We start from the raw sequence: 17517 nt of genomic DNA, 5'->3' as shown, positions 1-17517 counted from the left end.
GTAAAATGAGAATTTAAAAAGTTTTTAAAGAAAATGTGCAGTATGCTGTATTGAAATAGACTGAATGGACTTGAGTTTAGAATAGTTAAGAGTATTTGGATATTCGTGAACAGTTAGGCTACCAAGGCATGTAGGCCTTTCTAATCGCTAAATACAGAGGGTCCCCTGTTATACAAGACTTGCACATTCTTACTTTAAACCGATTAAAGAAGGCACGGTCAAATGATTTATGGATTTGGAATGATTTAGGCCAGGCTACAATCGAAAATTTGGGCGTGTGTGAGTATAGGCTTCTTTAGACATGCCTAACTGAATAACCTTTGATACACGAAATTACTGAGCTGTTATTAATACATCCAAAGACATAATCAATCAAACTTGCTAACCGGTTTGAGAAGTCAAGTTTAGACAACGATATGTCAAAAAATCAGATGGGAAGATGTCAGTTAAGAAGAAGTCAGCCAATAATGTTAAGAAACTTTGATAAATGTTAAGAAACTTTCATATAGCATATTATAACCTGTTAGGTTATATTACAAATATCAGTAGAATGATCATTTGTTTTATTGTTTATTTGTATGTTTATGAGTTCAAAACTATCCTAAATATTATGCGTTCGCCCAAGACCACTTTTCCATGAACTGTAGACGCACTATTTCGTTTAGGAATTTCGGTGTGGAGTTTAATTAGGCTATTGTCGTTTTCTTGGTTTTCGTGCTCTGAATATACGTAAAATATTTAGCTTTATATTTAAAAGCAAAGACGATGTCTTTCAACCAGCTGATGCTTTATCGATTTCAGTATTCGGCACTTAACAACTTTTATCACACCTTTCTCGCATTAGAAGGTTCTGAATAATAGTTTATTCTAGGAGTAAACAAAGCACTGTTGAGAAACAACGTTCACGGACAGCGTATCGATTAATGAACCAAATATTTCTAAAGTCTTAGATATGCGTCCCGATCTGCAAGGTACGAACGCCATTCAACTTTTCTAGATATGGAACCAAAGGTCGACATTAGTTCGTCTGATTCCGTAATGAATTCAAGAGCAATGAGCGCGTTTTTACAGTGATAATCCCTGAGTAATAACCTCGCGGGGTGTCTCTGGCCTATTTCAACCCAAAGTCTAACTTTTAAAAGGATTCCTCAACCTTTAATAATAAATGGTTTTCAGACCGTGAGAAATTATATGTAATATTTAAAAACGATCCACTCGATATCATAAGTGACTTTTGTACAGGACTGGATAATGTTAATAACAATGTATATCTGTGTGTACTCGACAAGGTTTCTATAGTCCTACCCTAGAAATAAAAAGTTTTATATTATTTCAGGCCTTTAATAAATAAATAAAGAAATATTTTTATTTCAGACTGACATCTTGTGGTAGTTTCTTGTCTTACAAATCATCTTCAAAGAGACTTGTTCCAGAGACAGATCCTTTCAAATTCGTTTTAACATACCCTACTCAAATTTAAAGCCTTAAAAAATAAGGAATAGTCACCCTACATTGTTACTAAAGTAAGTGTCATTTCGTAATAAAAAGGTAGTCACAGATTCAGTCATTCAGCACATCAGCCTGACACTGCACGCTAAATGTGACTTTAAAATGTTATTTAATTAAAAAAAAAACATTAAATGAAATGTTATTCTGTTTAACGATGTATTTATACATTGTAAAAATGTGCAGTAAATTAATTTAGCTATTTAAATCTGCTAATTACTGAATTTTAAGAATTATACTTGACCCTCCATACCTTACCACTTCTGTCTATCTAAATACCACAATCAGTGTTTTATTATATGGCCTGTCACATTTATTTGTTTTTCACTTTTATTTGTGCACAATCTTTTTAAATCTAGCAAAATAAACAGAAAATAAACAGAAAAAAACATAAATTAGACAGAAAAGTAATCTTTCAATAGATCGTAATTCTCGGACTTAATGTTTCGTAATTCTCCTACTTAATTATATGCTTGATTTCACGGAAGAATTCATTTTAATATTTGAACCAATTCAAATGAGCAGACGTTGGCGTGCCTTGTAAATGCACCGTACATGAAGCATACATCTGTTAAAACATGGTCAGTGTTTTCTTGCTTTTATCTGAAAAGTTCAAATTCATAAATACGTCAGCCATAAGTACGTCTGCCATAAGTACGTCATTAAGATCAATAACCTCTGGTGAGGGTAACTTAATTGAGAACGTGGAACCAGCGTTTGTGCCTAAGTTCTGTCCGGAGAGAAAATGAATCGGGGGCGGTTTCTGAGAATTTCTTCCGTGCTGCCGCATGCTAGTGTTCAAGATGGAGTCAGTCAATAAAGCTGGACATCTTATGAGTTTAGCGGCTCTACAGCAATATGATCCCTATATTAACAGGCTTCTCGACGTTACCGGACAGGTAGCGCTGTATAAATTCAACTCAAAGGCAAATGAATGGGTAAGCCATTCTTTCTGTTCCCCGTCATGCGTTTGACTTTGAAATCATCACAGCAGTGTTGGCTTCCCAAATGAGTTAGCTGGCTAGTTAGCGTAGCTAGCTACGAACAATAGGATTCAATGGAGGGCTAAAAGCTGGGATGCTCGTAATCATTCCACCTTTACTCGGTGTCGCAGACAACAGCAGCGTTATTGGTGGCTGCATCGGGCCATTTGTCATTATACTAACCAGTCAGTAAGTTAGACGATCAACCGTTAGCTAACTGTTGGCTAAATAAATTTGTGAAAATATGGTGCGCTGTTTTTGTGAACGTTAGCTAGCTAACAAAATGAGGGAATGAATGTTTTCGTGCTTTCTTACTCTGGTTGTTTACGTTTTGCTTGGTTGTTTGTGTTTAAAACACGTAATGCGTTATTGTATGATTATAGGTCTCTTTTAATCCGAGTCCATTGATGCATACATTTAATACTTAATGTTTTGAAAGATTTAAACGTTTTCGTATACTAATTTGTAATTCTCCTTTCACAGGAAAAAACTGACATTGAAGGCACCTTATTTGTTTATGCCAGGTACTGTCTGAACATTTGTCATATTATGCCAGTTGTACAATCGAGTGGTTAACATTGACTCAACACTCTCAAAGTAATGTAGGCTAAAGTGTTCTGTATTGGTGGATGTGGGCATGTAATTATGAGACTACCAGTGCCCAACCATGTGTGTCTGCAGGTCAGCATCACCCCATCATGGTTTCACCATTATGAATCGTTTAAGCACAGAGAACTTGGTGGAACCAATCAATAAAGACTTGGAATTCCAACTTCAGGATCCTTTCCTCCTTTACCGGAATGCCAGCTGTAAGTTTCGACATTAGAAGTGTTACAACTGTCTTGAAATATCAAACGTATCCTTACCATATAACTCACTTATAATTCCTTGCATCAGGACATTTAGGTGTTTGAAACAATAATAGACCTGCATACCTTTTTGTTTTCTTTGTACCTAATTTGTGGTCACATTATCATATATAGTATGTTTTAATGCTTTAATTAGTAAATAATATAGCGCTATCACAATGTGAGAGTGTGTTAGAACATTTTAATCTGAATCCTAAACATATATCTCTCTTATTTAATTATTTGGAAAGATTTACTTCCATAGATGGAAGTAATTGTGTGTTTTATATACCTCGTATAAGTTTTTTCTGTTTTGTTTTTTGTGTCTCGTCCCTTTTTACTGTTTGATAAACTAGTAACTTTTCCTCAACAATCCTTAGGGAATAGCTTCACTGATTGAAAATTCTGGACACATATATATTTCATTCTCCCAGCCAAATATTCATTTCATAATAATAATTAAATAATGATAATTCTTATTATTAGTGCATCCAGTTTTGGTTTTAGAATTAATTCTAAAAATCGGTCAGCCTTTGACAGTAACATTTGGTTATTAAATCAACTTAGAGCCAACTATTAACATATATTTGTTTTTGTTCCATCTTGGAGGAAAGAATATTTTTAACAAGCACATTTTGCCTTATAAGGGCCTAATACTTAACAACTCTCCTGGAACAGTGTAACAACTTGTGAGGGATGGCCTTATACAAATATGGATACATGCAGTTACTCTTCGTTTGTGTAATTAAGACATGAAGCTTTGCATTTACATAGAATAAGGTTCAGGCCATGTGCCAGGAAAGGATCTTTAATTATTATGAGATTTATATATTCGGTGAACTAAGACATTATAAATCCCCTCCCAAATATACGTGCACCTTTTTGCTGGGGTTGCAAATGATGCCATTTAGATATTAATTCAGCTTCAAAGATGGAATCAGAACATACAGATACAGTACCATTGACCTACTCATTTACTAAATGCAGTTTTCTAATGAATCAAGTTTCATCATTGTGAATTATGTCTGTGCAAGTTAGAAACATTGAAAGATAGTGGGAGAAATTCCATTTGTGGTTGTTTTGTATGACCGATCAAGTAATCTTAAGGCTTAATTAATGAAGCCTTAATTAATTAATGCCTAACTTAATTGCTTAAGTGCCTAACTTAATTAATGAAGTAATTAATGAATAAATGACTGTTGTTTTTTAATACCCTTTTTGCTCCTTACTGCATATGCTGGCAGGCTTAGTTCTGATTTCCCGTATTACGTTGTTACTTCCACGTTAAGTTTGCAGAGTTAATTTAGTAATTAGCATAAAAATAAATTGTTTCCAGAAAATACTGCCGTTTTCACGGCAATAAGGAACGTAAGAAACAAGTCTAAACTTTACCGGCTATTCAGTGTCTTACTTAAACCTGGGAAGTAAGGACCTGGGTGGCTGTACCCCAACTCTCGAAATAAATAGTTGCTTTCCCGAAGCTTTGTCAGTAACTCTCTTAAATTGCTGAGTTTGGAAGTCTTCTTTGCTGACCAGAAGCCAAAACGTTAATTTCATTAAACCGTGGAGACTTAATTTGAGATTTTCTTAAATAACTGAAAATCACTGGCACGTCTTTAGAACACCCAGATTAGGTTCTTTCTAACTTTCTGTAACCTTGTGTCTTTTGGTGTTATGAAACTGCTCGAGATGAAAATTATTTTTGGTTCTACATACAGCTCCACTCTGCTGCTGTTTGTATAAAAAGAATTCAGATTGTGCTGGGCTGTGGGCTATATTTGTGGTTTCCCTGAATATCTTGAATGGTTTAGGTCAATCCTGAAAGATGGCAGGCCTTAGATTCCGTATGGCTGACAGTTAGTTCAGTGCTCCCTTGATGTATTCCTTCAGTATTTTAAGAAATGAGCAGGCTTACCATTTTTTGTTATGCCAGTCCTTGGTTTAGCTAAAGGAAAACTCTGTGACTAACTAAATGATCTTGAAATAAATGATGCATGCAGCCACCAGTGCTAAACACTTATTAGTGAAACAGAAATCAAACATGTCGCACAAAATGTAGCTTGTCTAGGTTAAAATTCCATAGCAGTATGTCAGCCATCTTAATACTGCCATAATTTGTCAGCTCTGAATCCTTTGTGTTACTTTAAGTCATAAATGAAGCCATTTACAGTATTATAAACTTACCATGGCATGTGGCACCACAGTGCATTATATAATTATTTATATACAAATGTATGTACAAAGAAACACAAGCTTAAGACCAATATGAAGATCTAGGGGGTTTCTAAAATGAAGATCTAAGGAGGTTTTCATTTCCTCCAACTGAATCCTCTCTTCCTAGCTCTGACCCCACTGCTCTGCTATATACTTGGGTGTACCGTTAGTCCAGTGGAGATCCACCTGCAAAACTGAGTTCCTACCCTGCATCTATGCAGTCGGGGATGCTACAGGATCAGGTGTGTTAGGTGGGCGTCCGAGCTACGCTCGGTATGACTACCTGTCTGGAGGAGCATGTAGTCCGTACCAGTGCAGACTGTTTGAAGATGGAGACGTCGAGGTGTCAGATTCGTGTGGTCGGGAAGAACTCCCCTGACAGGCCACGCTAATTTCCCAGCTCCTGCCACTCCTGAGCTAAGCCAATAAAATGGCTATTTTGCAGCGATGGACTGGAGAAGGGAAGTGCTGAATGTAGCTTGGGAGGCCGTTCAGGAATGGTTCGTCTTTTGAGGCAGCGGTGGCTCCCGTGATCGTGCACGGCGATACCGCTGGTGGTGCCTAAAGTTCTTGTGGGCCAAACAGAAGGTGAAGGAATAAGCTGTTAAGTGAAGCGGATGAAGTCTCCAAGGTTTTGCAGTGCTCGGAGAGAGAGAGATTGGCGTGGTAGGACTTTGAGTGCCATGTACGAGGAGAATTCGCTGTCCAAGTGACGGAAGACGGTTCCTTGTTCGTTTTCTTTTTTTTTTTTACTAGAGTTGAAGAACGCTAAAGGGATTTCTTTCTGAGGGGTTACCAGTGCAAACTTGCATATGCATGAGCACGTTCAGGGTCTTTAAGAGTGAATATTTTAAGTAATATGATGAGGATGAAACAATTCCCGATATAGATCATTTTGACGTTCACGCCTCTCTCTCTCTCTCTCTCTCTCTCTCTCTATCCCTATCCCTCACTCCTCTTTTCTCCAGTGGGCATCTACAGTATCTGGTTCTATGACAAGGCTGACTGCCAGCGCATAGCACAGCTGATGGTACAGTAAGTATCGCACGGTCCAGTTGTAAGTTGCACCGTGTTATTAAAAACATAGACGTTTACTGGGATAAATGTAAAGTGCACTGATGTATAAAAGCACTGGGTAAAAGCAATCTGTCCTTGGGTGGTCGGTCACTGAGAAACCCATGTGGGAGCCTAGCAACAGGTTGAGCTTGTTGCCATGGGTGCATGTTACCATAGCGACCAGGTTCACTCATCTGGACCATCTGGGTGTATTCAGGCACATGCACCTGTGCTGTTAATGCTACACTTTAATAAATTGCTGGCTGTAAAGTGTGTAAGTGTGTGTGTGTGTGTGTGTGTGTGTGTGTGTGTGTGTGTGTGTGTGTGTGTGTGTGTGTGTGTGTGTGTATAATTGGTTGGAGCTATAACCAGTATTTCGACCATTTAGAAACTGGACTGTATTTAGACTTATTGTCCTCTGTTAAACTCTAGGCTTGATCGTACACTATTTAATTGTTCAACCAATGTTCCATTACGGATTTAAAATTAAGGCAAACGTTCGTTCATGTCAAGTATGGCGCTGGATCCGTCTTGTGCAAGTGTTCACCTTCGAAACGCCACTGCCATCTAGTGGTCCATATCTGCAGCATTCAGAACGTCACACCTTGGCTCTACCTGAAATGGTCTGCTGTTTTAGTCATTCACCACGTAGGCACCTATAAGGGAGACAAGACGCAGGATTCGAACCACACTAGCTTGCGTGTAGCAGTGTTTTACAGTTTCAGATATGTTGTGCTGTGGCTTAATATCTAGTCAATGTTCCTATTTTATCTTAAAAATACTGAGTGAAGTACTGTGATTCGTATGTATTGAGCACAAGCTTTGTTTGTTTTGGTTCGTGTTACTTTAACATTTCATGGCTGTTAGATATTTGCTCATAGCAGTGCTGAGCCTTTAAACAGGCCTGTTATACTGACAGTCCTTCTAAATACAGCACCAACATCTGCCATAGAAAACCCCTAAGCATTGTGGTACCTTTGCCTTTGAGCAGCGCACATCAGTTGTTCACTACATATACAGTGTACTGTGAGTAACAATATAGTGAACTGTATAGGGAACGTGAATTGTCGCTGAAACACTCTAAATAGAACCCTAAACAGTAAAGTAGGGTGTGAATTTAGAAATGGGTCTTGTTCATGCTGTGCTGCCTATTTTTAAAGACTCTGTGTGTCTGTGTGTGTCCGTTTCAGGATAGTGAAGCAGGAGGCGCTAAGGGCTGAACATGCCTCCCCAAATCGAGGCAGAGCAAATGGGTGCATTGAGACCAGACCAATGGATATCCTAGAGCTGCTTAGCAAGGCCAAGGAGGAATACCACAGGGTAGGCCAGGGATTACTCGGGTCTGATTTGCAGCCTTTTCTCTTTAATGAAGTCCAGAAGGCATGAATTAAGAGGTGTGCAGATGCACAGGAAAGATTGGTGTGTAATCGAGATGATATCCTTGCTTCTGTTTCTCTCCCTGATTGTTTTTCAGTTTGTATTTTAAAGAACCATACTTGCTAATTGTGCACATTTTGTTGTGTTATAATAACATTGTGTGTGTGTGTGTGTGTGTGTGTGTGTGTGTATATAGAGTCAGTCCACTGATACAGATCTACAGGTAAACTCAGATGTGGCTTACACTCCAGAGCCAGTCAAAACAGAGAGCTCGAAGCCCACGGTTATCACTTCTCAACATGAGAAGGTACTATTTCTTTAATGAAATTTACTGCATTTATCACATGCATTTGTCCCAAATGACAGAAGGTGTTTGTTGTCTCCACTGAAGTAATCCTTACACTAGTACATTAGGCTGGTTTGAAACCTATCAAAGAAAATACACAAAGTAACATCAAATATCAACATGCTACTTCAGCCACACTTGCGCAGCTTCACTTTGCAGGCCTCTTAGTTATTAACTGGCATTTTTGCTGGATCTGTCAGTTTAACATGACATCCTCCTCTTTGTATCCACAGGCCGCCCATGGTGTCATAAAGCAGATCACAGTAGAAGAGCTGTTTGGCAGCTCCTTACCCAAAGACCCGGCACCTCTAGCTTCCGGCCACAATCCCAGTGATCCTGCCCCAGCCGATAGCTTCCTCCGTGGGCTAACCTACGCTCCTCCCCCCCTCCCCCTGGAGCCGCTCCTCACCCCTCGCCTCACAGCTGACCCTGGGGGCCCGGGCCTGGTGCCCCTCCTCAAGGCTGGAGGCCCCAGAGATCCGCTGCACTCCGTTCCCCCCAGGCTGATGGCCCCGAGTGGTGCCGAGGGCGTCCCCACGCTCGTCTGTCCGCAAGGAGCCCCTGCCCCTCAGGCGGCACCCCGGTATGTGAACCCGCTGAAGGGTGACGGGCACGGCATGGCCAAGCCAGCGGCAGTGCCGGGCTTCATTCCCACCACGCTGGTCACGCCACAGAGCTTCCGGGAGCCCTCGCCCAAAGCTCCAGCAGTTTTCACTAGCAAGACCTCGCCGTGCGGACAGGTACAGCCCACTCAAACTAACTGTGGAATTCTGTGGACCGTTTTTGAGGACTTGCAATGGAATCTCTCTCTCTCTCTCGCTCTCTCTCTCTCTCTCTCTCTCTCTCTCTCTCTCTTTCGCAGAACATGGATGCAGATACATTTGCCCAAGCACAGCCCCTTGTCAAAACAATTCCAGTGAGTTCAAACATAAAAGATCTAGGAACTGACAGACACATTTTGGTTTATACATAGAAAGCGGATTAGCATGAATACCCTGCTCACTGTAATGCTTCTCTGATGTGTATTTTGTCATCAGTATGCTGCTTCTCTTCTTTCTGAATTTGTAATGGAGGCTGAAGGCAGCCATCCTATCCGAGACTCAAACCCGGGGACCAAAAGGAGGTAACTTGAGCTCTGACCACCGGACCAAAGAGCCAGATCACCCATTTAACCTCCCTAAAGTGACCATCTCCGTCACACCATCCTCCCCTTCGGGGAGTGACCGTCTCCTTCACAATGCCTTCAGCTCGGGAGCGCCCCTGCGCGTGACACTGTCCATCAGGCCCACACCCATGCCCCTCATCAGGGGTCTTCACACTGGGCTACACCGTCCCCCACAGCAGGGGTGGGTTCATCAACCTGAAGCACCATCCCATTGTCCTCGTGGCCATCGCACTTCTGACACCATGTGCTGCCTTCAGCCTTTATTACAGAATTATTTACTTACTGGATGCATTTGTCACATTACAGTAACTATATTCCATTGAAAATTACATTTTTGACGCGGCGTGACGAATTAGAGCCGATTTTAAATAAAATAATAATTAAAAACATCAAATCTTCTAGAAGCATGTTGACAGATTACACTGCAGCAGAGAAACCCTATTATAAAAACTGACCATAGTACTTTACTGTAAGGTATAATATGAACTCTAATACATTGAGATCCCAGTAGCACTGTTGGAAATCTATGGGTTTGTCACCAGATTAGATCATCCACTGTTATGTCTTGTTCTCGGAAAGATGCCACTGGCGTCTATGGCTGGTATATTAGATCCATACTCTCATTAGCTACATAGTTCCTACCTGCTTGACATGGAGTAATCTGACCTTGGGATGGGAGGAGCCAACACGGTCTCATTACTCTGATTTTTACTATTAAATCATAATCACTATTATACTTACTTACTATAATAGTGTATGGTCAGATGTGATTTAATGTCCCATCAGTGTCGGGAGGTTTGCTTTTAAAATGTATTTCACTATTGATTAGAGAGTACATGCTGTTACTTGTGATTTAAAGGCCATCAGAATGAGTAACACATTTGGATAACTTCAACTCTGGGTAATAATGAGTAATCCAATGGACTATGTTACCAGTTACATTTAAGGGTATGCACTCTGTAATGAAATAGATTTTTAATGCATCCTTCCCAACACTGCACATTGTGTGTGCAGGTAAACGAAATGATTGTTAGCTGCTCCACTTTGCTGACCTTTGAACCCTTTAATGTTTTATTAAAAACGTGCATGTCTTGTCTAAGCCAATGAAGGCAGGGCTAGTGGTGCCAGGGGAGGAGTCTTCTCTGCTGCTTTCTCCCAGCGCATTTCAGCAATCCACTACGAAGGCAACAGAACTGCAGAGAATTCCCGCCCCTCCGTCCTCGCCTCCTGCCTCTCTGGGGAGCAGAGAGCTGCCACCAGCAGTGTACAGCAAGACACAGCTGCAAGACGTCCTGATACATTTGATAAAGGTACTCGCTCACGCATGCCAAACCGAGCACGAGTCTGAATCGAGGCTCAAATTCGAGTGTTGTTCAAACGATTATTTCCACGGGTGTGCTTTGCTGACATGCTGAACTAACATTAGTTTTGCACAACCACCAAAATGTGAGTTTTGCTCCTGCTCCGTCTCTCTCAGCACGACGCCCGCTTCCTCAGCGCAATCCACGAGGCCTACTTGCAGACCCTCTCCAAAGACCTGAACAACATCAAGCTATAGCCAGCAACCCCGTGGCTCCTGGACTGCACGCTGTCATCATCAGCCTCCTGGATCTGGCCCAGGGGGCTGGCTCTGCTTCTAAGGCAAAGGAATCTAGACTGCATTTAGGGTGGAACCCCCTGCATTTTTGGGTGAACCACACTGGGCCTCTGGCTGTCTTAAAGGCGCAGGCAACTTTCTATTAGCGCTGCTCTAAAAGGGACACGGGCCACAGGACAGTCATCGCACAACCACGGCAACGCCTTGGCTTGTTCCGCCTCTGAGCCAGAGTAGCTGGTCACGGCACAATGATCTGCAGATTAAGCTTCTGCCAGTCTGAGCCATGGGGGAACGGCCTCCCTTCTTTTTCTTTGTCTTTCTTTACCAGATTCATTCTATCATCGTTTGTTTTTTTTTTTGTTTTGTATTTTTCTTCATCTGCTTAATATCTTGTGTGTCTTGTGTTTCCCCTGCCACATCTGTCCCTTCTTTCAGACTTATGGCTGGTTTTTGCTCACTTTGGTTAACAGGGCCAGGGATACCTACACTTTTACTTAGTCACGCATGGGCCCAGGTCTATGGCACGGATACAATAATGGTGTTTCTGCCCTGATGGGTTACAGTACGGGTTACAGTACGGTCCGCACTGAGCGCCGAGGTTTGCAGTATGTTTTACTGCAATAAGCTTTATATGCACTGGACAATACAAGTACAACTCATTATTTAGTAATGCATTCATTTGATGTTAATATAGGCATAATGGATAAAGGAATATTTTTTTGTTCCCTGGTGCATGCCAGTCATCACTGATTATTAGGAGTTTCAGCTGAACTGCATTAGAGTGGTGTTGACCTTTGCTTTACAAAAAGGAAATTCATAGCCTAGTACAAGTTTGTCTTGAAAAGGGAGATGTATTTTAAAGCACATATACACAATGCATCTGGTTGAGCACCATGGGTTCGCATCCTTGTAATGTTTTGTCAAACGCCAAATGGCTCATTCAGGGCAGAGTAAACATATCTGCAGCGGCATAACACCATTCTGGTGTATTACTTCTTTCTGTGGTAAAGTGCAGTGTTTAATGCCTCCACTATGTGGTGCATATTTTGTTTTGGTTGGCTTTGCTAAATCTAGGTATTATGTTTTACATGTTCTCTGTCTAGACAGATAGAGGCAAACAAAGGCAATATGACTTTTTTAAACTGTGAATTCATATGGGTTTTGTTTAGGGTTGTTTTTTCTTTGCTAAAGTAGTTCTAACTTTGATGAACTACACTTGGAAGATCTTTTCGTTTTGCACAAAAATGCCACTTGAAAAGAGATGCTGGGCACTAACACGGCATCAAACGGATTTGTTTTTAATACTCCACTAAGCAATGTCACTAAAGCAACCAGAAGCATCTTTAAGCTGTCCTCACTCTACAGTTGTGTGGAAGCTTCTAGATGTCACCATGACGGCTGTTTCCTCTCATCTTTTTTTTTTTTTTCCCCCACTTAAAGTGACATGAAATGCAGTGATGTACAGTAGTTTGGTTTCTGTTGTGTTCGCTGTCAGATCACAGGTTTGCCCCTTATTCATTTTTCTATATATTTTTTCTTTTTGCTTTCCTTATTTTGGGGCAGTTTATAAGGTAATTATCAAACATTCTGGAACACCATTATCAAATATGTGCTAAATATATCAGAAAGATTAGAGTTTAGAAAGATCTTAAAAAGGGGTGAGCCTACACTATAAGATCACCACAATTGGTTTGTTAACGTAATTTAATGCTAAATAAAAATTCTGACCTGAGCAACTTATTTAAAGTTCAAGGGTTTTTTTTAATTATTTTTTTTAGGGATGCTTTGAACGTGATCGGTTCCTATAGCGATAAAGTAATACATGGTAAGTGAGAGGTGAAAATTATGCATATGTCTCCAAAGCACGACGCATTGCTACTCGGTTCTAGATCAAGATCTGTTTAACCTCAAACGCAAAGAACCAGCAAGCATGGGTACTGGCTATAAGAGCTTAGTGTGATTAGCTAGAACTTTATTGCAATGTTTTCCTTGTCTGAAATGTTTGCTTTGACCATGTAGCTCGTTTTCAAGCCCTCAAAAAGGTGTCGGGTATGCTGGAGTCTGACCCTTAAAATGTGCAGTGTGTGGGGTTACCAGAGGAAGACACAACAGAGAACTGGTTTTAGGTCCAGTTCTGGAAGCTGTTGGTGTGGGTTATATATTATATAACTGTTTTTTGTCCTAGTCATGTACGTGGGCTAGGTTCATTTGTATATTTCTGTGATGACAGGCAGACTAGGAATGCTTTAATATAATATTAATAATTATAATAAACACCACACAGGAAGTAAAAAACAGGGTAGCTACATTTCCATTATCTTTCTGCCCAAATTTGACATGCAGATTTCTGGACGATAACCATACTCTATCCCCAGGCCCACAAACCAGAGCCTCCCTGTGGTGGCGATTGGCCTGTCCTCTGTTGCTCAAGAGCCCTCTAGAGATGTACTTGGGCGCACTCATATTTCATCTATCTGCTGAAGCCATTCATCTTCCCCTGGTATCTCCCAAGTTGGATGGGATGCAGGGAAACAAAGGTGCTTGATGTCCAAGATGGCACTGTGGAAGAGTAAACCAGAGAGCTCTGGGAATATTTGACCCAAGGGAGAAACTTAGACCAGTCATTTTGGCAGTCTGCACAATAACTACGCAGGTGCCGGTTGATTTCCTGGTTCAGTCTCTCCTTTTGGACCCTAGTGCTGACCAGAGGTCAGGCTCATGGTGATCCCCAATCTTTCCATAAACTGTCCCCATACCCATAATTTGGGTTCCCCTGTCCAACACAATGTCCACCAGTAGGCTAAAATAATGGTTATGTTGGGCCTCAGTGGTCTGGTAGGCTGTTGTCTGAGCCCTCTCCCAGAGCCAATTTAGTACCACCAATATGGTTGTTACTTTCAGATTCTAGGAGGTCAGTATGGTCACTGAGGTTTGTTTGCCAGCCAGTGGTTGCCAAGTAATCTTTGACTGTACACATGCTTTACAGAACAACTTATAGACATCAGTGTGAAGACTGGGCTACTATTACAAATACTGAAAATAGTTTAACCATTTTGGTTACTCCTGGATGACCACTAGAAATGGGAGTATGTGTCCAGGTAAGGTGGCTTATGGGGTTGCTTGTTACCAGGTCCTGCTGCTGCGTTGGAGATCTCCTGATTGATCTCCCAGAGGATTGGAACAACTAAGCAGATAGGCTCTGTGATGGGCTGTTCAGAGGTGGCAGACAGAGCGGAGTCATGGAGTCTTCATACGATATCAACCTTCCCATTTTTTGGACCAAAGCCTGTAAGAAATTGTAAACTGAAACAATGTGGAAAAAGAGAGCACTCCTGGTGTGGCGAGAAATAAATTTGTTGGGACCTCCCAGATATACTCCAGCTTCCTAGGGGGGATGAAGTGTCCACTCCACTCAATGACGCCTCCTCATAAGCCAACTTGATAGCCAGGAACTCCTGATTCCCCACATTTCAGCCAGGATCCTTCTTGGAAAGGAAGCTTAGGTCCAGCTCTCTGTTGCGAAGAGAGGGTCAGGCTGGTGCACGATGGGGGCAGTAGTAAACCAGTGCTTAAGGGAGGCGAACATATTTTTCTGCAGCGGGTGACCAGGTGGCTCAGCGTGAAACACTACTGAAGATGGATGTGAGAGGCGCAACTATTGCGCTGAAGAAGCAGAGCGAGAGCAAATGGATACGTGCAGTGCAAGGAGCAGATAGAGGACTAGGACAACCGAAGTGAGGGCAGGTAACGCAAGACCGAGTGTTGGGTTTCTACTGCCAAAGGTGTAGGGATGCTGGAAAGGTACGTAAAAAGGCTTCTGGCGCTAAGGGAATTCTACTTGTTACTGTTGCTACAGGTTCCAAAACCACTGAGGACAAGATAAGATACAAAGTCTGAATCTAAAGTCCATGGGTGGAACAACTCAATATGTGCTCAGTGTTCCTGTCACTGTGTGTTTGGTCACTTGAAAAGATTTGAAAGTAACAACTCAAAACTGGACTGTCCTTTGGTCTGCATTCCAGTTCCATGATAGATTAACTGATGTGTTTTACTTGTCTAGACAAAAGTTAACTGCCAAAAGGAAATCCAATAAGTTTGAGTGAGATTACAACATGATTTTAATAACTACACGATGAGCCTTGATGGTATGCAATATTTTGTATTTTCCGTGTTTGCGGAAAACTGCTAAAAGTGCATTATGCATAGCGGAGTGTTCCATTTGTTCCTAACTGTACAAAATCACCTCTTATCTTTAGACAAGATCAGTATTTGATTAACTTGTCATAACAAATCACAGTTGACACCTTCATCTAAATAATTTGGGGGGAGTTTTTATTTTGAAACAGAAATATTTCTCGAGTAGGTAATTGCTAATTTCCTATTTCCTAAAGGAAATTTCCTAAATTGCGCCTCTAAGCGGAACTGGAGGGCAAGGGGACGATGTTATCTGCCTATTGCACAATAATGTAAACCAGATTAACGGCGTTATCTGTGTTCATCTTGCTTCCGGGGGAACCATGGAAACGAGTCGAGCTGACGTTGTTACGTCACAAAGGCACTGCGAAAGTGCAGGAGACGGGAGTCCGCGAACGTCGCAGTCCCGGAGATTTAGTGGCATCATAAACGTTCAAACAGTGTGTATAACGTAAGCACTTCTAGACGAGGACTATGTTCATACATGACTACTGTAGCTTCTCACACTGCCACCTTGTGGTGTACCGGAGATGATGCGATGAGAACCATGAGGTAGTGATGCTTTTAGTGCCCAATAAAAAATAAACTTAACATAACTTTAAGTCCTTGTTTGTGTATACCCGAGGCCAATACTGCGAACACACATTAATTTTACTTAGCTACTTCTTAAGCACTGAAATGGCTAAGTAATCGATCTAAAGTAGCCATATAAAGACAAGGATTACGCCATTCACTTCTTTAAGGAAATAATTTCTCACCTGCACTTAAGGGATCTGTCCTCTTTGGAGTTCATCTTAAGAGTCGATTCTACTCATCAGCTCCTGTTCCGAGCAGGACCCGGTTTGGGAGGTTCCGATCGTTGTTAATGGCTCAGCAGCCGATCTCGAGTCCCGGTGACTAGTTAGCATGCTTTCCTTTCCCTTCGCTAGACCTTCTCTCGGCTTTGGTGAAAAGCCCATAGACGAAAACAAACACTGAAGATATAGCAGGTGTAACTTAAGCAGCTATTTAAAGAAGAAACAAGCTACGATGCTGGCGAGTCCTGCACGTTTGCTTATCTGTCTTCTGTGCAAATGTGTCATGAAGTCGCGCAAGTGCATTGCCTGTACCGAGACACTGAATTCAACACAGTCCACCGTACTAGTCTACACATTACAAGCACGCTATTGCATCATTTCAAGTCTACTCCAAAGATCTGCATGCTGCTTTATTGCTACATATAAATCTACAAGCACAGCTCTATCCTATCTGTATTACCTAGCATTCTTAATCATACTTGTCATTCGGCAGAGGCGATTAGAATTGTTTTAATCGAAGTCACAGCGGACCTCTGACACGTGAATATACAGCCTACCTGCTTTAGACCACTGCATGCTAGTTAACACACAGCATAACCAAACCACCTCCTGGACTGCCAAAAGTTTGAGGTTACAAAGTGCTTCTGATAGGTTTAAACAAAATAATAGTTCTGAAACCTCTGGTTTTTTCTCCTTGAATACTGATCTATAGGCTAATACTGAGGAGTGTACTGTAGTTTCTACTTTAGTCAGCTCTAATTCTGTTGGACACCTGCATCAAAAGGTGTTCTGTGCACATCTGGTACATGGGGCATAGTCTTATTGGTCTCAGAGCAACTTGAACCCAGCCAATTTGAGGAACATAAGGTGCAATTTATGAGCTGAATCAGGTGTAAATGAACAGAGAAAAATATTAAACTAGGCAATTCTGACCCCAAGGTTCTCTGTAATACCACAATTTGTAATACCAAATTCACTGTAATACCACCTTCTGAAAGAAACTTCACTGTCGCAGTCAAGTACCTACAATGTGCTAGTGTTTCCACAGCTCAGAAATGCCACCAGATTTTGGGCTGCTCCTGTACATGTGCTTTCTGTGCCCACCTTCATCCGATCAAGTTGGTTTTTTAAACACCATACAGGCTTAAGCATATATAGTCAGAGAAGTGCATTTGGCAATTTATATCTTTCATCATAATTTGTCCAGATTGTATGGAGGAATGGCTTTGGATATTATTAACAAATTTGCCCTGGTAGGATTCACTGTTGACAAAAGCTTTGCTAATGTTACTGATTAACCCAATCTGGAAAGGGTCTTGCTAGAACTATGGAATGAGAACATGTAAATAGGCTTGATTTGACCTCATTGGAAGCTACGTTAGCAATTTTGGGGGAAAATACTCAATTTAAACGTTAGCTGCTCTACGGAGACAG

General features: G+C 41.2%; 1 protein-coding gene and 1 long non-coding RNA gene across 3 annotated transcripts; one reads left to right on the top strand and one right to left on the bottom strand.

Annotated features, from left to right (window-relative positions):
* Positions 1 to 2010: 2010 nt before the first annotated feature.
* On the top strand, positions 2011 to 12832 carry dcp1a (decapping mRNA 1A). Of its 2 annotated transcripts, none has more exons than XM_027015014.3 (10): positions 2011 to 2444; positions 2973 to 3013; positions 3171 to 3298; positions 6520 to 6586; positions 7798 to 7927; positions 8181 to 8291; positions 8564 to 9070; positions 9193 to 9246; positions 9368 to 9453; positions 10596 to 10738. In XM_027015014.3, the coding sequence occupies exons 1-10, from the start codon at positions 2295 to 2297 to the stop codon at positions 10600 to 10602; spliced, it is 1281 nt and encodes a 426-aa protein (XP_026870815.3). In that variant the 5' UTR covers positions 2011 to 2294; the 3' UTR covers positions 10603 to 10738. The 2 variants fall into 2 exon arrangements, with proteins under 2 accessions (XP_026870815.3, XP_026870814.2); XM_027015013.3 differs by lacking the exon at positions 9368 to 9453 and adding an exon at positions 10973 to 12832 and having other exon boundaries at positions 2028 to 2444; positions 10596 to 10805.
* Positions 6501 to 17339, bottom strand: LOC145652582 (uncharacterized). The gene is made up of 3 exons (XR_014118809.1): positions 16045 to 17339; positions 14220 to 14378; positions 6501 to 7263 (listed from the first exon to the last, which is right to left on the bottom strand). It is a non-coding gene; the product is annotated as an uncharacterized LOC145652582 (long non-coding RNA).
* Positions 17340 to 17517: the final 178 nt, after the last annotated feature.

The sequence above is a fragment of the Electrophorus electricus genome, chromosome 20 (genome assembly GCF_041902795.1).
Source record: "Electrophorus electricus isolate QZ-2024a chromosome 20, ASM4190279v1, whole genome shotgun sequence".
Lineage (NCBI taxonomy): Eukaryota > Metazoa > Chordata > Actinopteri > Gymnotiformes > Gymnotidae > Electrophorus > Electrophorus electricus.
This window is presented reverse-complemented; position numbering and strand designations above follow the sequence as displayed.

Coding starts and splice junctions, on each gene's coding strand:
- dcp1a (XM_027015013.3), top strand. CDS start 2,295: ATGCTAGTGTTCAAGATGGAGTCAGTCAATAAAGCTGGACATCTTATG. Junction 2,445..2,972: donor ACTCAAAGGCAAATGAATGG/GTAAGCCATTCT, acceptor CTCCTTTCACAG/GAAAAAACTGACATTGAAGG. Junction 7,928..8,180: donor CCAAGGAGGAATACCACAGG/GTAGGCCAGGGA, acceptor GTGTGTATATAG/AGTCAGTCCACTGATACAGA.